The following is a 27002-nucleotide window of genomic DNA, read 5'->3' as shown; positions in this document are numbered from 1 at the left end:
GTCTTTGTTAAGAAGAAAGGAAATGCTTTATGCTGTAAAATCATTGCAACATTAGGCCCGTAGGAAAGATGTAAAAAAAAAAAAAAAAATACTGTGGAAAAACTTGTCTCAGGACACAGACTGCCTGTATGCTGCTCTTCTCTGTGTCTTTCTCAAGCCTTATTTAGTTGTCTGCTTTTATTTGCAGGGCAGATTTGTCGTATTCCTTCCTTTTTTCCTTTGTGTTTGGTTGTGGTTTGATTTCTCCATCACTCCCCTTCAGTATGTCCAAGCAGCAGTGAGCCGAAACTGTTTGCTTACGGACACATAAAAACTGTTTTTGCTTCCGATTAAGCTTCAATAACCTTCAGATGCAGATTCTTCGCACCTTTTACTGCTTGTGAATATGGGTAGCTGTTAGACTTCTTAGTGTGTGTTTCTGTCTTCACCGACTACCCAGTTATCAGAGTGATGTAGAGTCAGACGGCACTTTGCCCTCTGCTTTCAACTAGCGTAAGCTGTGTTTGCTTACGTTTGACTGTTTTCTGCTCTGTTCTTCCCATCACTAGTTTTTGTTTGTCCCGGAACTCTGAAAGCGGTTGGAGATCCGTCGTTTCTTTACGAGGCGGAGCAACAAGCGGGGTCGTGGTGCAAAGACCCCCTCCAGGCAGGAGACAAGGTTTATTTCATGCCCTGGACCCCTTACAGAACAGATACACTTATTGAGTACAACTCGCTCGACGACTTTCAAAACTCTCGACAGACTACGACATATAAACTCCCCCATCGGGTTGACGGCACAGGATTTGTTGTATACGATGGCGCAGTGTTTTTTAACAAGGAAAGGACTCGTAACATTGTTAAATTTGACCTTCGGACCAGAATTAAAAGCGGGGAGGCAATTATAAATAACGCAAATTATCATGACACCTCACCTTATAAGTGGGGCGGGAAAACAGACATCGACTTGGCGGTAGATGAAAATGGCCTTTGGGTGATCTACGCCACTGAGCAGAACAACGGTATGATGGTGATCAGTCAGCTCAACCCCTACACCCTTCGCTTTGAGGCAACCTGGGAGACCACATACGACAAGCGCTCGGCCTCCAATGCTTTCATGATCTGCGGGGTTCTGTATGTTGTCCGATCCACATATGAAGACAACGAGAGCGAGGTTAGCAAGAGCCTGATTGACTACATGTACAACACCAAATTGAACCGAGGCGAGTACGTCGACATCCACTTCCCCAACCAGTACCAGTATATTGCCGCTGTGGAATACAACCCCCGAGACAACCAGCTGTATGTGTGGAATAACTATTACATCCTGCGGTACAATCTGGTGTTTGGACCACCTGATCCAGCTCACGGTAAGCCCCATCTCGAATCCTTCTAGCCGCACACACACAGTCCCTCTGGATATCTGTCTAAGTGGTCGCGAGATTTCAGCCACTGAGTTGGTATTCCTCTGGCACCCGAGTCTGTGTGTCAAATGTCACGGATGACTGATTTTTAATTTCAGATTTAATATGTGCTTGATGTATTCCGGAAACCTTTCTCGAGTGCAAGCAACATCTCAGAGTGAAGTGGTGGGTCTCAGCAGTAAACAACATCATAGGCGTTGTTAGCATATAATAAGAGACGCGTCCCTTGAGGTTTCAAAAGACAGAGCTATCCCTCCCCAGTGTTTAGACTCTTGAGGCTAAACTCCCTCCCACAGTCCCACTGAGAAGGGTACCGCTTCCCTCATTGGTAGAGGGTTACCTGTCTGGACAGGTACGTCGGCAGCTTTGCGGCAACAGTGGCTCTCCCCCAGTAGAGTGGATCTCGTTCCCTAACCACCTCAAAACAAACAACTTACACTTTTGCTCGCAGGCCTCTCAATGTGTCTGAGTTGAGAGATGGCTCTCCATTGAGACCGGATCAGTCCCGAAGGTCACATCAGCGTAGCCTGTTTTTAATTTAGCTGTCAAGAGCTGGGAGAAGATGGCCATACTATGTGTCAGATCATCTTTACATTGAAAAAATAATAACTGTAATTACCATAATCCCAGCTCAGCCTAGAGGCCGAGACTCTTGCATTACTCCAGAAAGACTTGGCTAAGCATAGAGGTCAAACAACTTTACACAGATTACTGGGGCTTAAGAATTTAAAATATGAGTGTCTTTCTTCAGCTGAGACCCAGTGGTGTCTACCTTACTGATGAATCTGCTTGTGCAGACACTGAACGCAGTAACTGTACCCAGGGCCATCGTGAAACTGTACCCATAATGAGTGTATTTTGAATAAAGTCTTTTGGATAAAAGGATCAGCTAAACGTCAAGATAGAAGTTGGCTAGTAGCCTCAAATTATTTGGTGGCTGCTTATAGCATCCAAAAGCACCTAAAAGGCTACCTGTTACATTGTTAACCAGCCATCATACATAGGTGTGCTTCTGATTTGAAGGCTGAAGCTTTTTTAACTGACCAAATTTCAAGGCAGCATCACATGCATCCTTTATAGAGAAAGAGATCCCACAATACATTATTCAAAAAAGAGTTATGTGAAAAAAAAAAAAAAAAATGATCCAAGACAATGTATTTATTGACAGAAATGTTATTTGTAAATTATACATTTTTATTTATTATAAATGATAAATACACATTCACTAAGAAAAGTCTGTAAAAATAAGGCCTGATGTACTGTGTTAATATGAAGCAATTTTCTATATTAATTTTTCAGGCGTTTACCCGTATTTTGAATTATGTATTGCATTGTGTTGTTTTGTTTTTATAGGGTTAAACAAAATGTCCGTAAACTTAGCAGATAATGTCCTGATAGTGTATATTTCATTAATTATTGAGAAACATTTATATAAAAAAGTTATATTTGCATTATCTGCATTATCGCATTAACTAAGAATATGTTAATTTCATACCATTTTGAAATCAATTGTAATTTAAGTCTTCCATGCACCTCACATGAGGAATGCTTTTTTTTTTGTTAATCATCCACTTATAAGGTTCCATTTCATTTAAAGGGTTAGTTCAGCCAAACATGAAAATTCTGTCATTAATTACTCACCCTCATGTCTTTCCAAACCTGTGAGACATTTCTTCATCTTCAGAACACAAATGAAGATATTTTGAAGATTTTTTAATGAAAACTGAGAGCTTTCTGTCCTTCCATTCACAAACCTACGCAACTACCACTTTCAAGCCCCAGACAGGTAGTAAAGATATCATAAAAGTAATCAATGTGACTCCAGTGGTTTAACCACAGTTTTATGAAGTGGCGTTCTCGTTGTATGAAGTTCTTTGTTTGTGCAAAAAACAAAAAAAAAAAAAACATAATTTACAACTTTATTTACAAAATATTAATCTACAATGCTCATTCACACAACAACGTCTGCTCTCAAGTTGACACAACACACATGCATCGTGGTGCTCTCGTAAATGCATGTTGGAGATTAATATTTTGTAAATAAAAATTATATATATATATATATATATATATATATATATACACACACACACAAACAAAGCACTCGCGTCGCTACATAAAACTGAGGTTAAATGTAGGACTTTTATGATGGGAACCTTTCTAGGGTTTGAAAGTGGTAGTTGCGTAGGCTGTCAATGGAGGGACAGAAAGCTCTCAGATTTCATTAAATGATCTTCATTTGTGTTCCAAAGATGAACGAATGTCTTACGGGTTTGAAATGACATGAGTGCAAGTAATTAATGACAGAAATTTCATTTTTCGGCTGAACTATCCCTTTAAGCCGCTGCTTTAACGTGTCTGTACAGCAAGGCTTTTGAACAGAGCCAAAACACCTCTCTGAAGGCTGTGTATGACATTCATAATCATATTACTATCTGCACTACTTATTATATCAGACTTATTTTTGAGATCAGGATAGAATCATCTGAGTCATTTCTAGCATGTGCTAGCAGCTTTACTTTAGCCTGAAGCAATTACTAGCACTGAATTAAAACCATCGAACAAATTTGTCCCTGCACAAGCAAGCAATTAAGTAAGAAATATCAACTCAATATCACTTCAGATGCAAAGTATTAGGGCTTAAATATAAAATTCATTGAACATTTCCCTAGGGTGTTACCTCGGAGGGTTCGAATCTTTCATTAAGGAAATGTTATCACATTGTTACCACAATGTATCCACTTGTGGTTCACACTTATACGATATGGCTGATTGAATATGCCTGTGTATGTTCTGCCTGTCTTTTAGCCGCCTGTAAAGGAAGTAATTAGCTCTACAATCAGTGCTGATGAAGGACAAAAACATGCTAATTTCACTAGCATTAGCTCCTGTGCAGTGCGCGAGTTGAATGATACCCCCCATCCCCACTTGAATCTAATCTGCCATCATTTGTATACTGATGTGTTTTCTCTATTTTAGATGTGGTGATTATCTCATCATCTCAATAATCAGCTCACTCGCACAGCCGTCAGAGTTGTGCTCTGAGGAGTTGATGTTTGCTCCACTTTACTTTGATAGCTGTGAAATTACCTTGATTTTGAGACACTGGTACAACGAACCACTAGAGTATGTAAGACATGATAAGGCCTCTCCTTTAATGGAGGGAACCCCTCCCCTTTAAGTTAGAGGACAATATAAGCTCCTCCTCTTCAGGGATGAGATTAATTGTCAGGCTATTTAGGGCAAATCACATTCCTAATTTACAGACATTCATAGCCAGACTTTTTTACTTCATTCTGGCCAAGAATGGCTCACTTTGAATGGAAGAGAGTTTGATCAAAATGTAAAGCCAACAACAACAAGGGACAGGTTTATTTGAAGCAATTAATACCACTATAATTGATTAAGTTGGCAAAAGAAAATAATAACTAGAAAAATAAAAATGTATAACATCAGATTATACAATAATAATCAATTATTATTTTCTAATTCAGGAAAAAAAAAAAAAAAAAATACAGTTATGCTTGTGTACAGTATATCTAGTTTACTTAATGCAGCTTGAGCAGAATTACTCCAATATCAATAACTGCAGTCAGTATTAACTGTGACTTATTCATTTGCCACTGTTACTGTTTGGCTTAATTAGTGTTATTCATTTAGAAATTAAACTCTTTAATTTTGCTCAGACTGTAATGATCACATTATTCTGGCTGTAAATACGGTAAGGTTTTTTAGCTCTTCACTGAAAATATTCTCAAATATAACATTCTGTTGAATATAACATTTTCCGCAAATGACCAGTGAAAGAAGAAGTTTAACCTTCTGAAAATGTTGGTCGCGATCTCAGGAGATCAAACAATATTATATGTGCTGTTTAATTTTCTATTTATTTTCTGTGAAATTGGCAGTTGTTTTTTTTTGTTTGTTTGTTTGTTTGTTTGTTTTTTGTGGATTTTACTTTCCGGTAATAAATATAAAATATAAATATTAAATGTATATAATACTAGGTATTTGTGGAATGTATACTATACCTGCCAGATTGGTTGCTTGTTTACTGGCTTGATAGATTGTTCCTTCATGTGGAATGCAGGCATAACATATTAGTGTGATAAATCCTAAATAACATCATATGCGCCATTTGTTGAAAGAGAAAATGATTAAAAACAGCAGCATATTCATACTGGAATCATCTTTCATAATGGGGAATCATCTTGATGTGAAAGAGACAGACAGCATTTATATTTGCCATCTGAATCGGGGTGGAAAACACACATTACGCTGCTTGCCACTTAATCTCATTTTTGCTCATCATTAATGGAATTAGTTTGACACTGATTGTGATAATTGCCATGTGATATTACACTGCTGATGGTTAGCAACATTTATGCAGAGCCTGCTCTGTTCCTGCCTGCAAAAATACTGTTTTGTGTTCAGAAGACCACTAATGGATTTGGCTTTATTTTTAGTCTCTCTTCTACTTCCACTTGGAGAGATTGCTCTGTGGCCTCTGTTTTTGTTGAATACCTTCCTTGAATTAAAAATTATGAATTTTGCTACCACTGCTACCATATCTAATAGATGCCAATTTCTACCTCATGAGCTCCACATTTGCCCACACCTCTCAATCTGTCTCTTACTGCCATTTTAAACTCCCAGCCCAACCATTTACTCTCATCACCAGCCCTCTCACATTTAGCCCCTCCCCAGATAATCAAATTTAGCCCCTCCCCCAGTTAACTCTCATTTAGCCCCTCCCCCACACCCAGCATAACTTCATTGAGCCCGTTTCCTATATTAGCCCCTCCCTAACCTTTATTTATTTATTTATTTTAAGTTTTTGGAGTTCTCACACTCAAAAAATAAAAGGGCTATTTATAGATACAATACATGCAAAGTAATACATTTACACCAGTAGAAGTTTATGGTGTGTCCCCATTTAAATAGTTATAGTCAGGTATGTGTGTGTTTTCTGAATTTGCCTACATTTTTAGGACTGGCCAACAACCCCTATGAGGTTTAATAAAAATAGCAATGTGTAATTTTGGGGTGTTTGGGTTAGGGAAAGGTTTAAAAGAATTATCATTAGCTCAATGTAAAAACAAAAGAAGTTACTGGAAATTCCCCACCATACTAGAACATTTATGTGGGTGCTTATCACAACAACTTAATTTGAATATTTAGGTTGAAATTGTTCTCTGTTGTGGAGGTAATATTTCTTCTTTTTGACATTGCACTGAAGGTTCCTTTGAGCCATTTTCATTACAGCACTGCAGACGTACTTATCTTAAGAGAAACTGCCTTTGTTACAACAAAGAGAAAATTAATACCTCTACCCATAAATCAGATTTCAAAGGTGTTCTGTAAAATAATAACAGACACCTTGGTGCTATGAGAAAGCTGACTAAGTATTCATTTACCGCCCCCATGTTCAGTGTTGAAGGACACAGCACAACCCACACAGAAATTAAACCTAAAGCACAAAGGACAATAGTGTTAAAGTTTGAAAACACATCTTTCACAAAAAGTGCAATTGTACTAGGATGTTTTTTCCCAAGCATATAGTGTTATGGTAATACTACTATTTCTAGACAAATTCCATTATTTTGACACGTACCATAATACCATGGTATTCTTTGGAGTACCGTGCACACACCATGGTACATGAATAAGTTAGTCATTCAATACTATAGTATATAGCAAAGTACTTTGTATCAAAGTACCATTTGATATCTAAAGGCACTTATAAGCCTAAAGAATCTAAAATACTTTATAGAACAGTGTCTTTAGGGCTTTTTAGTACTTTCAATAGCTTCTTGAACTGAGATACTCTGATATCTCATGCTTTGAAGTATGTGTGAATTTATTTATTTATTTATTTCTCTCGAAGTTGTTTTTGTTTGTTATTTTCTACAAAAGTGAGTGACAGATCTCTTAAAAACACTGTTAAAGGGATAGTTCACCCAAAAATGAAAATTATCCCATGATTTACTCACCCTCAAGCCATCCTAATTTTATATGACAATCTTCTTTCAGACGAACGCAATCCGAGATCTATTTAAAAATATCCTTAGTCCTCCAAGGTTTATAATGGTTGTGAATGGTAACCCACATTCTGAAGACAGAAAAAATGCATCCATCCATAAAAAAAATTAATCCATACGGCTTCATATTGCACACGTCAATTTGGGTGGAAGAGCAACCTTTGACCCGAAAGCAATGACGAACGTGGAGGTGAAAAGGAGAGAGCAAAACAAAACACTGGTCACAAATTAGAAGTCTAAAACGAGAAATTTTGAAGAGAAATGTCAGAGAATTTCGATATAAGAGAAAAGGAGCTTGAGTTTGTTGCCCAGCCATTTTTGTTTGAACCGTGAGAAGCTTACAATACTCCTACATCCTGCGTCATACATCGCGTCAGAGGATTACTCATTTGGCGCAAGTCAACTTGCGCATTCTGCGTGCGGTCATCCACCAGAAGCTCGTTATTCAAATTTAGTTTTATATATGGATTTTTTTTTACAAAAACACATCCCTTCGCTTCAAAAGGCCTTTATTAAACCCCTGGAGCCATATGGATTACTTTTTTTTATGGATGGATGCATTTTTTCTGTCTTCAGAATGTGAGTTACCATTCACAACCATTATAAACCTTGCAGGACTAAGGATATTTTTAAATATATCTTGGATTGTGTTTGTCTGAAAGAAGATTGCCATATAAACCTAGAATGGCTTGAGGGTGAGTAAATCATGGGATAATTTTCATTTTTGGGTGAACTATCCCTTTAACTATTACTGCTAGCTTTTATAAATTAAAATCATAGTAAAATATAATAACTGAAGTTTATAATAGATAAGTATAATAATAAAAATGCAAGCATAAAGTTGTATTCATGATGTCTTCTTTTGTAATGGACACTGGTCTTTATTTTTGTCTGATCAGTAGTTAAAGTCAAAATGAAAAACATCAAATTGACTGTCTGCTTTCTTAATACACATTTGTATACACAATTCATCAGTATACATTATTCCGCCTGAACGTCTTTTGAGCTTTTTTAGCTCACGTAACCTATGCATGGATGTTACCTAAAAGACAAATAGTTATTTAAGCATTATGTTAGGCTAAAGATATAGTAAAATGGGTTGCGAATGTGGTTTCCTGTTTACTTTTAACAGGCTTCTCTCATCTGTGGTTTAATTCTGGAACATTGAGCTAAAGCTTGTTTTACAGCCATCATGACAAACAGCCAGAATCTGGAGTGAAAGGCCAATAATGGCACGCCAGGCATGCCAACCGTGTCAAAACTCACACACATGGGTGAAAACCGTAAAGATCGGGGTCTGCAGGTAAAGACGTTTCAGCTGTTTTTGCTCAGTTTTTATCTGAACCAGAGCTCTGGCTGGTCAGTTGACACTAATGCACAGTAGGTCACATCTAACCTCAAAAAGAAAGCATTTTCTTTCACTCGATCGGTCTTTTTCCTCTCACAAACATACATGGAGATTCTTGCAAACCCATACTGTGCTAAAATCTCTCATATGGGCTACTTCATCACTGGGTTTCTTGGCTGCACGCTGTCATTCAAAGAATCTGGTTAGCCTGTGAAAGTGAAGTTCAGAGGTTCTTTTGGGTCCCTGTAAAGGAAGAACCAATGCAAACTGAAAATAATTTGGAGTTATCTGGGACTCAGACCCTTTAATTCATGTATGGATGTCTTTCTTGTTATCATTATATAATTTTCTAGGTAGGGAAAAAAAAAAACATAATTAAATTTTTGAAGTGTGGCCTCCAAACTTTGCTCAGTTTACGCTGATATGTGTACCATGTTTTTTTGTTTGTTTGTTTGTTTGTTTTTTTTTTTTTGTTTTTTTTTTGCCTGTGGCATTATATTAGTTATATATTAAGATTATGAAATATAGAGACAAGAGCAAAGAAAAAGGGTGAGAGAAAATATGTTCAAACAACTTTGTGACTCAGCTCTTAAATAAGCTCTTGAGATATAACAGAGCTTGAAGGTCTTGTAGGCAAGCTGAATGTTTTATTTCATAATTATTCTCTTTTATTAAGCACTATGCAGTGAGAATTATATCTCAGGTTAAAAAATGTTTTTTTTTTTTAAAAAAAAACTAATTTTACCCACTATTCTTTTTAGCACCACCTATCTCAGAGGCATCCACAACACCAAAGTTACTAAAACCAACAACCATTACAGCAACCACTACTCAACCGAGAGGTCAGGTGACTACTGTTACCACTACAGGGACCAGAGCTGTTAATAAGACACCCAAATCACCAGCTGTACTTCCCCAAACCACCACACCACCCTCGCTGGAGTCCTTCCCTCCACCTGAGCGCTTCTGTGAGAGCGTAGAGCTTAGGGACATACTGTGGCCGCAGACGCAAAGGGGCATGCTGTTGGAACGACCCTGCCCCAAAGGAACTCGAGGTGGGTGCATGTACCTGTTGAAGTGTAACACACTACAGTTTTTTTTCCCACTCAGGGCTCTTTGAATTGCTATCAGTCATACACAAGTTATTTTAATATGAGTTCAGCCTGTAGGCAGGGAAATGTGTCTATTCTCTTAGGATCAACTTCATCAACATTTGAATAAAGCAATAAAGCTATGAGAGGCCAAGCTTTGCAGTGATTTTACCACATTTAAGCATCTTGTTTATGAATGTGTTTACTACTAATGATATTTAATTGTTAATAATAATTAACAATAGTTAATTTCCATGTATTCATTTATTTATTTGGTAAGCAGCAGCATAATAATCAAGATGCCGGTCCTTATTTGGCAACTTCAAATCGTAAATGTCAAACAATACTATTTTAGAGCTTGAACAATCTAGAATGTACTTACATACAAAAGACTACTAGTACTAATTCAGCTAATAATGATGATGATGATGATGATGATGTCCTTGTTTAAACAGGCACTGCCTCCTACCTATGTGTTCTCTCCACTGGGACCTGGAACCCAAAAGGCCCAGATCTGAGCAACTGTACGTCCCACTGGGTGAATCAAGTCGCTCAAAAGGTTTGTAGTTCCAGAACATTTCTGTCCTCGCAGAACGAGGAACAAAAAATGTGGCAGTTTTTTAGAGCATAATGTCATAAAAATAAAATACTCTCCAGTGCCATATTTTGGAGCTCATTCTTTCTGTTATCTCTTGTTAAGACGAAGACTCACAGCCTTCAAACATCCAATAGGGATCCTACAGATTGATCTGGTGCACTTTTCAGTGTGTGCTTTTGTGTTAATGTTAGATGCTTCCTGTAAATAGAATGGATGTGCACAATGGGATACCAAACTTCCTACAGTACACACACAAAAATGAACTAAAGTAGCAGAAATGCCTTAGCCATTGAAACCCAGGAAGTGTTTCTAAATGCTCTTCCAAAGTGTTACCAGTTTCTAATGATAGCTGTAATTGCTCGCGGGGGCTGTTGCTGAATCAGCATGATGATGTCATAATGGGAGTCAAGAGCCTCGTAGATACAAAATGATATTTTTCAGAACCATGCTGTGAGGTTAATTTGTGTAATCTCTCAGATCCGGAGTGGGGAAAACGCAGCCAACCTGGCGAACGAGCTGGCCAAACATACCAAAGGAGCCATTTTTGCCGGTGACATTAGCTCTACCATGAGGCTCATGGAGCAGCTGGTGGATATTCTAGACGCTCAGTTACAGGAACTGCGACCCAGCGAGAAAGACTCCACCGGCCGCAGCTTCAATAAGGTATTAACAGGATTTCATTTTCAACATGATTTTTTAATAAGTAGCAGCATGCCTTGGTCTCTTTCAGAGGCACTTTGCTTAAAGGACACTTGACTGTTAAACAGCATCAAACTCATTGTGTTACACCCCATTGTGCTATTGGAAAATCAGAAATAGAATAAATGCACAGACCAAAGCGAATCACTCAGTGCAATTTGCGTAGTATCCATCCTACATAGAATGTCTAATTAGAATTAGTGTGTCTCAAATCACAGGGCAGATATACTTTGTCTGGTGTGCATTTGTACATACATTTTCAACTAATATAACATGACAAGAGGTCTTTTCAGCTGTAGAAAAGTGGTGAGGCATGAGGATGAAGCTGCCACAGCAGTTTTTAGATGCATGAATGTAAATGTATTACAAAGTTGGAAAAAAAAAAAAAAAAAAAAAACATTAAGAAATAATGAATATTTGGGCAATTTGAATTTAAATGCAAATACAAAAGGTAGATGACAAAGGGGGCCTGTGGTTTCACGGCACAATTATATAACATGGTAATATGTCCCAATATTAGCACACTGTCTTACCGCACACTCATACTTTCACATCACCAGAATAGTACATGGTTTAGTGCATTTTACAAGTATGCAAATTAGAATGCAGCCACAGTAACTTTCTGAAAATAGGTCACAAGAAAATGAATGAAGCCAATTTAATATTAGCTGGTTTTATTTAAAATCTGTGTATTACATTTAAAATACATACTATATGTAAGACCGCTTTATGTACTTGCCAACCGTACTGATTACAACTGGCTGTAATATAATATTTACTTAAGTCATAAATGATGCATCTTGGGGCATACATTCATCAAACATGATCTTTAAAGGTGTATGGCTCTATTTAGCATGTTCCAAGACTGCTGAGCTTATATTTAATAGGAATCATTTGTTGGGATTGAACAGGTGTTTTTAAACACATCAATTACTCATGAGCCCATTCCAAATCCATAACACTTTTGTTCACAAATACTACATATTTTTAATAAAAACTAAGAGATTTCTGTCCTTCCATTGAACCAAACTTTCAAATACATTGAAACATAAATATACTGTAAAAGTAATACATATTAATCGAGTCCTCTGAAGGGACATGATGCCTTTATATGATGAACAGATTTAATTTAGGATTTTATTTACATATAAACATTTATCAGTGGACATAAATAGAACAAATTAAATATGACCAACAGCAGCTCAACATGCTTGGGGGAGAACAAACCTCATTGGTTCTTGAGCATCAAGCAAGTATGTTTGAGCTTAAGTTAATCATATTTAATGTGATATATGTATTTATATATGTAGCAGACACTTTATATATGTGCGTTGATCAGTGTTTATATGTGGATAGAAGCCTAAATTAAATTTGTTTATTATTTAAAGTGACTGTCTCTTTAGAAGGCTTGGAATAAATTGTTTGATTCTTAATTTTTACTTTTTATTATGTCTTAATAAGCATTTTAAATACATTGAATACACCCTCCAAGTTTTGTGACTTAAAGGGATAGGTAACCCAAAAATTAAAATTCTGTCATCATTTACTCGCCCTCATGTCGATTTAAACCCATAAGACTTTTTTTTTCATCAACAGCAAATGAAGGCATTTTTAATAAAACCTAAGATATTTCTGTTTCCCATAGAAGTGGAACTCTACACTGTGTCTAATCAGATGCTATGGGGAATGGCATGAGGGGTGTCTGAAGCACGTTTAAACACGTGTTTAACTTATTGTTTTTTTTATCCATGACGTCACTACCGGTGCGCCGTGAGTATAACAGGGCGCCTGCTATGTACGTCATCACCTTTTGTTGTGGCAGGCAAGCTTCTCAGGAAAGATTCTCAGGAAGTGTGTGCCACCATGTCCTAGTTTTTTGACACCTGATGACACAAACTACCTATGTTTTTACTGTTTGGGTGAGGAGCACGTTCTCGAGGGGGCTGAATGTGCTCATTGCGAGAAATTTGCAATGAAGAATCTCCGTGGCTCGGATCCCGCGGTAGCTGAGGCACGTCGGAGACTGAGCTCATGGGGATCACAGGTCGAGCTGGTTGAGGAATTCGAGAAGGTTATGTCTCTCTTATATTCCTCAGTTACTGGCTCAAACGATCTACTGGATCAAGACATTCTGTCTCTTGAATCTTCTGATCCAACGAATAGCATTTTGCTAACACCATCCAGCCCAGAGGAGGTGGACGTGGCTGAGGAGGGTGAAGATATTGTGAGCCCTCCCAGGCTGCCATCCCCGCATATGATACTATTGGAGGTTATGGCTCACGCCACAACTAGCACTACTCCTTGCAGACTTGACGAGTACTTCCTGTCAGGCCATAAACGTCCTGCTCTGATGAGACTTCAGTTTCTGCTAAAGTCTTCAAGTTGAAGTAGAGAGATTGTGGAAGAAACCAAATTCAGCTCACATTTATTCCTTTCAGAATTCGAATTATTTAAATGTGGAGGGATTGCGTGAGTGGGGATATGTGAAGATGCCACCCATTGAAGAGACACTTGTGAGCTATCTCTCTCAGAGTGATATATCTTCTTTGAAGGCCCCAACCTTGCCATCTAAGCCGTTATGTACCACCTCACACTTGAATGGCAGGGCGTATGCGGAAGCAGGTCAGGCCGGGGGTGCCTTACACATGATGGCTGTGTTACAGTCATACCAGGTGGAAAGCTGCTCAAAGATTTGGATCAGAGGCAGGGATTGTCTTCTAATGTGGTCGATCGGGGCTCTCTGGGTGACTAAGCAAACAGCCACTGCCATTGGCTATTCAATGGCGGCAATGGTAGCCACGGAGAGACGTCTGTAGTTGAACCTTGCAGACAACAAGGAGAAAGAGAAGGCCTTTCTCCTCGATGTGCCGGTCTTGCCCTCTGAGCTTTTCGGCACGTCCGTAAAGACAGCAGTCAGGAAATATAGAGAGGCGAGGGTGTGATCGGCAGCCTTCAGGCAGTACAGATCCAAATCTTCGCAAAAAACCTCTGAGGCACCTGTTCCGTCACAGTCTGAGGACTGGAGGAAGGGCCAGAGGGAAAGCATGGCCACTCATGCTCTTCCTCCTTTGAGGAGCAGAGTGCAGAGGAAGCGAAGATCTGAGGGAAGAAATTGAAAGAAAGCTCAAGTAGTAGACAAGATCGAATTGTTGAGTAGAAATAACATCTTTCCTCCTTCCTTCTTCCCCCTCCCTTCTTGTTCTGTCTCTAAATGTAGCCTGTGCTAACTGTTTTAGTACAGGCTGTAGCAGGTGCTAGATGAGTACAGTGAGAATTGAAGCAGCCTCCCCCAAAAATTGAGTCTTTTAAGTTGGTTATCTCCTTTATGGATCCCTTTAAGAAGATAGCAGTATCATTGGGTTGCAGCTAACACTTAGCAGCTCCCTTTGGTATGCTGTTCTTCAGGGTTGAGTGTAGAGTAGGTCCCTCCCCCATTACTGAGGGTCTTAAAGTAGGGTCCTCCACTCCCCACGAGAGCCTTGACTGATCTCTGAGAACCCGATGAGTAGTGGTATTTGCCTTTAAGCATCCCTTCTTGTTGTTAGGCACCTTCAGGAGTGCTGGAGTCTTGAGAACTGGGGTGAATCCAGGCAAGGCATGAGCTCTTCCCCATTTGTAATGGTGCAGCAAAGCTGAAGCACCCCTGAGGATCCCTAGGGGTCAGAGATTTTCATATAGGGATATTATTTTAGATAAAATTGATTTCTATGCTTTCTCCCCCCTAGAGGTAGTAGTAGGCTAAGGGAACTAAAAACTTTCTCCCTGGGCCAGTATTTCCTATAGGCGGTGTCTAGCAGATAAAGCTGACATATCCAAACTGCTCTTGGACTGGAGACTAATGCCTGGCCCACAAGTGAGGGAGGAAGGTTGAAAAAGACCAGGACTTGTTAGTGAGCTTGGAAGCTTGGGAAATGGCTGAAGGGAATATTGCCACATGACAGTTCTGTGACCCAGTGTGCACCTGTAGGATCGGATGCATTTGACTCTGGCAGGTAAGTCCATTGAGTCAGTTATGCTATGCCCATTGTGCATAGACACAGCTAATGTGGCACACACTCCCTCAGCATGGAGGGGGCATTTGTTCCCCATAGAGTTTGATCAGATGTAGTGTAGAGTTCCACTTCGAAAGGGAACAACAGGGTTACAAATGTAACCACGGTTCCCTGAGAAGGGGAATGAGACACTGCATCTCATTGCATTGGAATTCCTTCTGGCCTGCCCACACGTCTCCTTCAGACAAAGAAAGTGGCGACCTACATTGCAGGCACCCTCTTATAATCATGGGTAGAGTGTAGAGTTCCACTTCGAAAGGGGACAACAGGGTTACAACTGTAACCACGGTTCCCTGAGAAGGGGAATAAGACACTGCATCTCATTGTGTCTCATTCTAAAAACTTTCTCCCTGGGCCAGTATTCCCTATAGGCGGTGTCTAGTAGATGAAGCAATAAAATTTATCATGTTTAAACATGTGCTTCAGACACTAGTCATGCTGATGGCATTCCCCATAGCATCTGATGAGATGCTATGGGGAATCGACCTAATGAGTCATAACCTGTCTTCTCCATTGAAAGTTTCAAGCTGTAAGTAACATTATTTTTTATTAATGCAGAGACAAAAAGCTCTTTCTGAGCTACTGTGTTGTCTGTATAGCTTTCTTGCATTTCATTCATTAAAATCAAAGTGGGTGAAGGTGAGCACATATCTGTGAACTCAAGTAGCTGAAGCAAAAGCTGTACTCACTGAGAGAACATATTTTGCATGGAAATAAACAATCATTTGGTGTTAGTTACTGCGTATCACCTTTCCTTCAAATGAATTTCGCAGTTACAGTCCAATGGAAGGAGAGACGGCACACTAGCCTGATTGCAAAGAGTTTGGACAGTGCACTAACAAGAGTGTCATTTTTCTCATGGGAGTCAAGTAGATGTCAGCTAATATGATTTACATGAATAGGGCATGTTCTAGGACCAACATCCTTAGTTTAACCTATCAACCCATACTCTAAACATTAATTTCAAACTCTGAATTCTAAATCAAACATTTATTTCACTTGACCTCACATTCACTGAACCATGGTCCTATCCCCTATTTCTGATCTTAAACTCTAACCCTAGCCCTGAATTTCCTATGTTAAATCTTAACCTTAACCACTATTCCTAACTCCAACACTAATGCCAAATATAAAATACTAAACCTAAACTTGGCTTTTAAACTTTTTTTGCTTCTAACCTCCAGCCTTATCCAACCCCAACCCCTTATTTTAGGTTAGCTTCCAACTCCAGTCCCTAACCCTGATCTTGATCCAACAGTCTAAAAAAGTCTGGGTTGTTTCAACTCAAATTTGGGTCAAATATGGACAAACACAACCGTTAGGTTAAAAAATTTGATTTAAAAATTTTGACCCAAATTTGGGATGAAACAACCCAGAATTTTTTTAAGTATATAGAGGTGAACCACACCTTGATTTAGACAATATGCGTCTGCATATTGTTTTGCATATGTTTCAGCTGCGTGTAACTTTAATTCCCAACTTTGATCTCCAATCTCTAACCCTAAATCTTTTTCTTAACCTAAACCCCTTCATCTAACCTAGATCCTAACCTTTAGCTCTAACCCAGGGTCTAATTTCTAACCCTAAATGTTTACCTTAACCACTATTACTAATCCTTACCTTTACTCAAGCCCTCTTAGTTCAGCTTTCAGATTCATTTCTCAACCCTGATCCCACACAGTGTGTGAACTACACATTGATTTAGGCAGTCTGTGTTTTGCACATATATGTCATTTGCATATTTCAGATGGTTAATGAGTTACTGATTCTATTTTTACTTGGTAAGAGCACCTGTGGGTTTTGAAATCGCCAGACTAAATTGTTGTTCTCAAAGCAAGGCCACTCTGTACACCCTTACATTCATTCGTTACATGATTTCATCATAGCAGATCCACTGCTATACTGTGTTTCTGAAGTGCTTGTGGATTGGAGAACCCATTAGTATACCATCAACCTTTCTAACTGTGTTTCTTTGGTCTGTTTTTGTTCTTGTGTGTGTCCTCTCTCAAATGAAAAAGCTTCAAAAGCGAGAAAGGACGTGCAGAGCGTATATGAAGGTATATTTGTGCTACGCTACTATGGTCTTGTTTCTGTACTTTCTCTTTTTCTTTTCCTGCTATTGTTTCTCAGCATGGTCCTGTGTCCTTTCATTCTCACTGTCGCCACAGCATTTCACTCCGCCAGTGTCTGTCTTCATTCCTGGAGGTTCAATATTTCAGCGGTTTGGAAATTGTGTGGCTGCAAATTTTATGCCAAATTCATAACTTTTATGTTTGTTGGTGGTCTGTTTATTTCTTTTTCAGTTTCTTTATTGTTAAAGTCATGTGTTAATATCTGTGCTTGATTTGCAGGTTGGCGGTGCATGTGTTGTTGTTGCTCTTAGCTTGTAGATGTCAAAGGGTAGATGCCAATTTCTGGTGCTTGAAATCTATTGATAGCTACATTGGTTTGCCACACCATCTTGAGCTGCTAAAGATTTTACCCCCCCCCCCCAATAAAAAAAAATATATATATATTTAGCTTTAGGAGTAGTTAAAAATGACAATAAAAATGTGGGAAACTAAAGCTGTATGAGTCAGAGCTGCAAAACCAATCGGATGAGCAATAATTATCAAAGGAGCCACAAGTATGAATCAATATTTTTAGTTTAGTTTTTAGGTGTGTGTGTGTGCATAGTAGCTCTGATTGAGTAGTATGAGAGTGTAAGTCTGAGAAGTTTTTTTGTGTGTGTGTGTGAGTGTAATTGAACCAAACATTTCGGGAAGCTGTTTTATTGATATTATATGATATTATTGATAATGTTCTGTATATCCAGCATAAAACGGTTATCTTGAAGTGAATTTGTTTGAGTTTATAGGTTTAGAGGTGAAATATGTAATTTCTGTGTCATTAGTAGAACCAAACAGAATTTCCAAGTTAAGGGCCTCCTTGGATCAAACAGATCCAAAAAGAAAAAAAGAAATTCTAGTGGCTATTTTCTTCATTTCAAATTTGTGCATTATATTATCAAGACCTAGAGACATTACTGTCTTTTGTATTGAAAGCAAGATCAAGTGGATGATTTTTGAAAATAGTGGTCTGTGCCTTCAGTTCTGATGACACAGAACAATAGTGTCTTTATCTTAAAGGACACATTTATAAGGTGTCACGACTGGCTGTCTTTCTTTACCTCATATGTGTCCGTTTAGGTGCTTGAAGAGCCTTTGACATTCAATACTGCACTCCTGAGACTGACAGAGCATGTCGGGCACATTTCTGCAGGCTGTTTTTATGTGTGTCACCTGATAACAACCTAAAACAAAGTGTGCATGTTTGCTTTCATTTGGGCACGGGCAGACAGCTGCTGATAAAGTCAAGGCTTTGACATTTGACCTTACTACAGTGGTTAGTGCTGACACAAGCGTCTCATTGGGCTGCAGGCTATCGTGGATACAGTCGACAACCTCCTCAGACCGGAGGCTCTGAAATCGTGGCGAGATATGAATACCACGGAGCAGACGCACGCCGCAACTATGTTACTGGACACCCTGGAGGAAGGAGCCTTTGTCCTTGCTGACAATTTAATGGAACCGGCCATCGTGAAAGTACCAGCCAATAATATAAGTGAGTATGAGAGATGTGCAAAACGAAGAGAACTGACAACATGAAAAGCTTATTTTGGAGCTGATCAGTCTGAGTTTTCAAATATGGTTCAGCTGTGAGATTTTAATAAGAGCAGCTACTAACACATGGGTAGTTGATATAAAATACTTTTGGGAAGTTGACATGTCCTGCAGTGTGGCATGCTAAACTCCATCTTATACTATTTTAAACAGTATTTTCCTTTATTACTGTTATGCATGCAGCTTTTACGACCTCATATTAATTGAGACTCTACATGGAATATTTCTACCCCATTCATTTGCCACGCCACAGGACCTTTTAAAAATGAAGTGAAGGCAAAAATGTGATTAAAAATTGTGAATAAAGAAATTTTTACCAGTTACAAGATGTATACACTTTCCCTTATACACTTTTATTTCTTATATACCGCTGACAATAAAAAGACAAGGACCTACCAATCAACACTTGAAGTTTGCCTAATCTGAAAATATGTTATAGGTTGCGCCATATTTCGAAGTCATTGTATTCAGCGCAACATGCCTCAATTCTATGTAAACTAGGCTCATTACATATTGTGCCTTATTTAGAAAACTTATTATAGGTGAATTTTTATTGATCATGAGAGCACTTAGTCATCAGATGATGGAGAAGAGTATTAAATTCAGAGATGTGCTAGTAAAGTAAGCCATATCGCGGTAGTCTGCACTTAAAATTCAGAATAACGTTATGCAAATTGCGTTCAGCACAGATTTTGTGGGTGCGTTTTCACTGCTAACTGATTTGCATAATTCCTTTAGTGAATCGAACAACTCAGATAGTGCATGCAAATAAACCATAATTCATTCTCAGTGAATTCCCCCCTTATTTTTTTCTCTGTTTCTACTTGGTGAACTAACATTTTGAAACATTTCTCTCTGCAGTTCTGGATGTTTACGTGCTGAGCACAGATGGGCAGGTTCAAGATTTCAGGTTTCCCCAGAGCGGCAGGGGTGGTATTTCTATCCAATTGTCTTCCAATACTGTGAAGCTCAACAGTCGTAATGGTACGTTCCAGCCCCCACACACATATACAGTCAATGTAATGCATTAGTATCGAGTCCAGTGAGAATAAGAACATATAAGATCCAATTGCTCCTGTCACTATTGAGATACAATTGCTCTCATGGTCAGAGAAAGATCTGAACATTGATGTGAACATACTGCTCAACATATGTTGTTTTCGACAAACATAACTTGGTCTGCTGCAGGGTCACCTTGAAAAAAAAAAAAAAAAAAAAAAAAAAAAAAACACCTACTGAAGTTAGAAACTTTTGTGGGGTATATACATTAATGGGACTATCATGTTTTCTGATCTACAGTACTTGGGTGAATATCACACAAGGAAAAATCAAATCAAATTTAAGATCTTTTAAAACTGAAATTTGCAAACATATTTTACAACTTGAATGATAAATCATTGTTTTTTATTTACAGTAGGCTACTGAGAGCTGGTAAAACAATCTCACATTGCAAAATCCTACTCCTAAAAGGCCTCATTTTAATTGTGCAAAAATTCCTATTTTCCTTCTTTAATTTTGGGCTGAAATAAAACCCAGATTTGTTCTTGACAGTTTTTGTGAGACTCACTGACATAATAGACTGTAATGAGAAGTAAGGCGTGTCGTTTTCTCTTTGCAGGTGTTGCCAAGTTGGTTTTTGCCCTTTATAAGAACCTGGGGCAATTTCTAAGCACTGAGAATGCAACAGTGAAGCTCGGCCACGAGTCTAACGGACGCAACCTCTCCGTGGCTGTGAATTCCGACGTCATTGCTGCCTCAATAAACAAAGAATCCAGTCGTGTATTTATATCGGAGCCTGTGATTTTCACCCTGGAGCACATCGACGTGAGTGCAAGCAATAAACAAACAAAGGGATCGTAAAAGCAGCAGGATAGCAAAGCAAGACAGCGAAGAAAATAAAATAAAAGCAGTCTCAATTCAAACACCCTACAAGGTCACAGAGGGGTTTATTTAAGCCATCGAACATGAAATTAACAAAGTCTGAACCAATGATTATTACCAGCCTAGACCAAATTCTTAATGAAAACTAATTCGTTTGTCGACATTAGGATGTAAATGATGCAATTTCCTTTTTTTGGAGTGGAAAATTAACTCCCAGATTAGCTATACAATGCAGGATGAAATTACCAGAGGACCAATTATCATCTCGCTCTCTTTTAAAGTGTCAGGAACACTCCCAGAGGAGACCCGGCTTGATTTTTGCTCTCTATCAAAGTAATTGTGTGATTTCCACAGACATGCCTTCAAACCATTCTGCCCCCTGTTAGCACCTCATATAATCAATGGTCCCATGCTAGATTTCGCAGTCATTTAACCTTATTAGATTCTTTAGTCGTTTATGTGAGAACACACACTGCGCATTCAAAAGAGTGTTTGATATGGCCAGCGTATCATTTGCGAAAGAATGAACGCCAACAGTCAGAGTGAATTACAATGCCTTTTCTCATATGTTCATGCGCTGGTGCCATTATCAGAGGGACAGCTACTAAATATCAATTCATTATCATCTGCTAACTCATGAGGAATGTTTCTGCCTCCTCCTGTCGATTACAGATGCAGCACTACTATAACTCCAACTGCTCTTTCTGGAACTACTCCGAGAGAACCATGATGGGATACTGGTCCACTCAGGGCTGCAAACTCATCCACGCCAATAAAAGTCACACCACCTGCTCCTGTAGTCATCTCACTAACTTTGCGGTGCTCATGGCTCATCGAGAGCTGCTGGTAAGATGTGATCTTCATAAATATTTAAGCTTTTGTCCATGCGTTACTGTGAGACCCAGCTGTTATAATAGACACCGCCAACACTCATCTGCTTCTCTAAGCCAAACGCTACGAGCTGATAACTCGCTGGATTGCAGACGGCTGCAAAGCGGCCTATTTAAAAGTTTTTAATTTACTTTTAATATTATAATATAATATAAAAGTTTATTCGAACAAAAACAGTTAGAATTAAACAGTCTGTTAAGGTTTTAAAACAGAGATTTCTGTGCCACTAGCATTACCAAATGGAATCGCCAAAAAATAACCACATGATCGAATTTGATGCAATTGGCAAATGTGTGGTCTCACAAAATTATCAAATTTATTTATTTTTTTATTTTTTTTTATTTTTTTTGATTGTTGTTATTTAAAATGAATTGAATATTATATATTGTAAATCTTCTAGACAACAAATTCTTTGCATTTCAAAAGAGAAAGGAAAATTCTGTTTTCATTAGATACACTATAATTTACTCAATTGGTAAATGTGATCTGCATCTAAAATTTCTCCCTCCATCTGTTTGTTTGTTTCTCAGGGTGCAGATAAAGTCCAGGAGCTCTTGTTGAGCGTCATCAGTCGTGTGGGCATCGTGGTATCCCTTATCTGTCTGGCCATGAGTATCTTCACCTTCTGTTTCTTCCGTGGGCTACAGAGTGACAGGAACACAATCCACAAGAACCTATGCATCAACCTTTTCATTGCTGAGCTCATCTTCCTCATCGGAATCGACATGACGGAGCCCAGGGTAACGTTACCTTGAATGGATGTGATGTTTTCAGCTAGTCTCATGGAAATGTCTAGAGACATGTCCACAACATCCAAGACAATTGTTTTGAAAGGAGTTCCAGAGAATTCTAGCTGCATTTTGACACATGATTAAAGTTTTCCAGGCTTACTGGACAATTGTAACTTGACAGTTTTTGTCCAGAATTTAGTTCAAAGAAAAGAAAGAAAAAAAAAATCCCCTTTTCTTTTTTCATGCACAAATTGAAATCTTTGAAATTGAAATGTGTTTAACTGTCCTTAGTAATAAATAAAAAAAAGTATATATTATTACATTGCTAAAAATGTTGAAAATAGTTTTAAAATAGTTTCAAAAGCCTTTGCATTTGTCATACAACCTACAATCAAAACCCATTCCAAAAAAAAAAAAAAAAAACTGGAATAACAGGGTTGGAAAAGTCACCAGTCCCCTGATTTAATACTTTGTGGAGCCAACTTTTGCTTTAATTACAGCCATTAATCTTTTGGGATATGTCTGTACTAGCGTTGCACACCTAGATTGTGGAATATTTGTCCATTTTTCCTTGCAGAATTGCTCAAGTTCAGTCAAATTCCGTGGTGAGCGGCAATGGACTGCTCTTTTCAAGTTCATACACATATTTTCTATTGTATTTAAGCCAGGGCCACTCAAGGACATTCACCTTCCTATCCTTAGCCATTGCGTAGTTCTTTTGGCGGTATGTCTAGGATCATTGTCGTTTTGGAAGGTGAATGACCTGCCCATCTTCAGCTGTCTAGCTGAGGGACGCAGATTTTCCTCAAGAATTTGGATGTACTTGGCAGCATCCATTTTCCCTTCAATCCTGACCAATCGCCTAGTCCCCGCTGAAGAGAAACACCCCCACAACATAATGCTACCACAGTAGGTATGGTGTGCTTTGTACTTTGTTTGCCTTTCAACAACATAGCGCTTGGAGTTTAGTCCAGAAAGTTAAACTTTGGTCTCATCAGACCATAACACCTTTGGCCAGATGGCATCAGAGTCTTCCAAGTGTATTTTTGCGTTGCACAAACGAGACTGAGTGTGCCACTTTTTCAGGAAAGGCTTCTTTCTTGCCATCCTGACATACAGGCCAGCTTTGTATAAAGCTTGTGAAATAGTTGTCCCATGCACAGACCAACCAGTCCCAGCCATAAAGTCCTTCAAATTTGCCTTTGGCCTCTTGGTAGCTTCTCTGATCAATGTCCTCCTGGCCATCCAGTTTGGATGGACGGTCTGATCTAGGCAATGTGTTGGTGGTGCCTTTCCACTTCTTAATGATGCTCAGAACAGTACTCAGAGGGATAGCTAAAGCCTTCGAATTTTTTTTCTTTTTTTGTAGCCTTCTCCTAACTTGTGCCTTCTACAACTTTATCCTGGAGGCCTTAGAAAGTACTTTCCCAACCATGGTGAATTCTTTGCAGTATCATGCACTACTAACAGTGAAATCTTCAAGAAACAGCTGGTTTTATTCTGAAGTAATCAAACCCACTACAATTGATGTCAGGTAAGGTAATTAGCCCGGTGTTTGATCTGGAAGTTGATTGGTTGCACCTGAGAAAGTTTATATTAGTATACTCTGAGGGGCTGATCACTTTACCAAACCAGGTATTTCACTAATTAATTTTTAATAACGCTTCATAATGTTTTAAAATGTTATTTTCACTTTGATGATGAGGGTTATAATGTGTACATACAGCTCAAAAAAGTTAGACTTAATTTATTTTATTGTCCAGGGTGTAATGTGACAAAAGGTAAAGATTTCCAGGGGGTATGATGACTTTCTATATTCAGTGTATTATTTATACTGGACAAAAATAGGTTAGTAATAAATAAATACATTTCATTAAATTTCTGAAAGTCTTAAAAAAAAAAAAGAGCCATTACATCAAAACATATATATATATATATATATATATATATATATATATATATATATATATATATATATATATAAATGCATTTTTTTTCTTTCTTTTTTTTTTTTACTTGGTATGTACATTTTAAATTATATTTTCTAGTTTATTTGTCTTTGACCCTTGTGTTTGTCCCACAGATGGCCTGCTCCATAATTGCAGGAATCCTGCATTACTTCTTTCTGGCGTCTTTCGCCTGGATGTGTATGGAGGGGGTTCAGCTCTATCTGATGCTGGTGGAGGTCTTTGAGAGCGAATATTCACGCAGGAGGTATTTCTACATGGCGGGATACCTCCTCCCCGCTGTGGTTGTAGGCGTGTCCGCTGCTGTAGACTATAGGAGCTACGGGACCAAAAAAGCGTAAGCGAACATTTTCTTTGAATTTTTTTTTTTTTTTTTTAAATGCAATGCTGTCTGCAGGAGTGTACCGCAATCTAAGGGTTCCATAGGTACCACACACACACACAGAGAAAGTCTTCAGAGGATGGCTTACAGTACAAAATGCGGTTTCCAGGCAGGGCTGCATGCGTTAGTGTCTTTTGTTCAAAGAGTCTCTGGTGACCTGTTGTTTGTAAATGCTCTCTAACGGAGATGAGGGCCGCATGAGAAAGAGGCTTTTACGCAGATTAATGGCAGTGCTTCAGCCCTGCATGGGCTCTTGGGTTGCTCCTTATAACACATAAACAGGTGGAAGTGTGCCGGCTCTGCCTGCCACGTCACTGTCTTTTAATACTGAGTGCAGTGGTTTGCTTTAAATTTGTTTATATTGGAATGAAAGTGATGCTTGTTGCATTGCATTTGTCTCAGATGTTTCTTCAGTTTCTTAGAGCGCTGTAACATTGACAATTTATATGATCAGTGTTTCCTGCTGGAAGTCGCACTCTGGAGAAACTGGATCCGTTACAGGAAATTACTGTCTTTGAGCAGCGTTTAATAAACTAATGTGGAATCAACCAATATAAAACATTGTAACGTAACCCACACGAGCATGTCTCAGTAACAGATACCGTCCTCAGTGTGTATGTTTATTGCTGTTTGCAAAGGCAAGCATCTCTAATACGATTGCTCATACTTAAGGTGCAGGTTTTGAAGTCCTAACCCTAAGGCCAGAAACATTCTCTATGCAAGTACATGAATGCAAAAACTACTTGATTTCATGCGTTATTACATTCCGAGATGTGTCAGAATGCATTTCACACCATGATGCAAGTATCTGCTTGTGAAGTCTGACGTCATGCGTCACAGATTCCAGGTCCCATCGGATGCCAAAAGCAAACAACAAACGGTGCTAATAAACAGTCACGGTGTGCTGCAATACTATCAATATATCATGATCCTAACCTTCATCTCCCTTTCCGAAATCTCAGATAGCCAGACAGTGATTCATAATTTTTTTATTGTTAAAATATTGGTGTCTGGGATGCTGTGAGCCCAATAGTGTACAGTTTTTAATAGTATAGCTTAAATGTGTGATGTGAATAAATAATGCATATAAACAGCTGTTTATATAGTATTCTCAATTGAAACAAGCAGAGGCTCTGGACCCAGAAACAGTATTTCTTACATCACGACTTAAAAAGTGGAAGCATGTTCTGCATTGCCACAAGGGACACTGTAGAGAACATTAGCTTAAAGTGCCCATTTACATATGCTCATTTATAAGTTGCAATCTATACACACATATATGGTGTTCCAGACTACATGTACATGATTTAAAGTTCAAATCCACATTATTTATTTCATACTGTACATTGCTGTAGTACCCCTTTTCACCCTATGCCTGAAATGCTCTGTTTTATTTCCTGTTTCTTTAAAACATGCCTTTCTAGACCAGTCTGATCTAATTGGTCAGCTGGCCCAGTCTGTTGTAATTGGTCAACTGCTTACAGTGTGTCGGATATATAACGTCACTTACCATAATTAGGTTTAAGTTTCCGAGCCTTCATGAGCAGCTGTAAACTATTATATCTATGGCGTCAGTATTGAAGTCCACACAATGTTTGTTTGTTTGTTTTCTCGTAGTGAAAAAAATAAAAAATAAAAAACAGCATCTCCTAGATACAGTGAAATCACCTACCCAACTCTCTGAGGGTGGACCAAAGCAACCAGTAGACGGGCATAATAGTTTGAACTGTCTTCTCCTATAGTCATTTTTCTCTATAGTCAATTCTCTCAAAAGAAAATTTTACCTAATAGTTGATCACCTAGTGAATAAAACAGCTGAGAAAAAAAAAAAATATGTAAATGTATATTATTATTATTATTATTATTATTATTATTATTTAAGTTGTATCTAAAAAAAAATTCACCTGGTGAATGATAAAATGTGAAAAAAAAAAAAAGTGGGAAAAATGTGTTCTTGATATCGAGGATGGATCGAATGCAGACTTGAGAGAATCAAACCATTAGAAATCTCAGAAGACGTTGCGGGTGGAAGACATACGGAGGCCTGTAAGCTTTAAATTTCTCATTCTCACCTAAGAGATTCCCGCCACAAGCTTGGAAAGAAAAACCCGATGGCTCGTGAAAGTAAACATTTGTCCATTTGTTTTGCTTTATTTTAAAAAAGCAATAAAGACCTGAAGAAAGCCTGCAGTATTTTTATTGGCATATTAAAAAAGAATCTTAACATTGGCAAAGCATAGGTAACATTAAACATAC

The 27002-nt window shown here is 38.4% G+C and overlaps 1 protein-coding gene across 27 annotated transcripts in view; it reads left to right on the top strand.

Annotated features, from left to right (window-relative positions):
- Window positions 1–27002, top strand: part of adgrl2a (adhesion G protein-coupled receptor L2a) — a 113254-nt gene that overhangs the window by 65175 nt on the left and 21077 nt on the right. For 23 of the 27 annotated variants that reach the window (XR_007932581.1, XR_007932583.1, XR_007932582.1 and 20 more), the window contains exons 5-15: window positions 549–1349; window positions 9554–9847; window positions 10339–10442; window positions 10959–11144; window positions 17251–17289; window positions 18652–18835; window positions 19756–19878; window positions 20513–20718; window positions 21448–21621; window positions 22197–22406; window positions 24481–24701. Coding sequence is in view for 23 of the 27 variants with exons in the window: in XM_051912300.1 (XP_051768260.1) it covers window positions 549–1349; window positions 9554–9847; window positions 10339–10442; window positions 10959–11144; window positions 17251–17289; window positions 18652–18835; window positions 19756–19878; window positions 20513–20718; window positions 21448–21621; window positions 22197–22406; window positions 24481–24701 (2542 nt within the window). In the remaining 4 variants the exon portion in view is untranslated. The remainder of the gene's footprint in view (window positions 1–548; window positions 1350–9553; window positions 9848–10338; window positions 10443–10958; window positions 11145–17250; window positions 17290–18651; window positions 18836–19755; window positions 19879–20512; window positions 20719–21447; window positions 21622–22196; window positions 22407–24480; window positions 24702–27002) is intronic. The other 4 variants (XM_051912303.1, XM_051912298.1, XM_051912304.1 and 1 more) reach the window with 1 other exon arrangement.

Source organism: Ctenopharyngodon idella, chromosome 11 (genome assembly GCF_019924925.1).
Source record: "Ctenopharyngodon idella isolate HZGC_01 chromosome 11, HZGC01, whole genome shotgun sequence".
Taxonomy (NCBI): Eukaryota; Metazoa; Chordata; class Actinopteri; order Cypriniformes; family Xenocyprididae; genus Ctenopharyngodon; species Ctenopharyngodon idella.
Note: the sequence above shows the minus strand (reverse complement) of the source record. Positions and strands in the feature narration are given on the sequence as shown.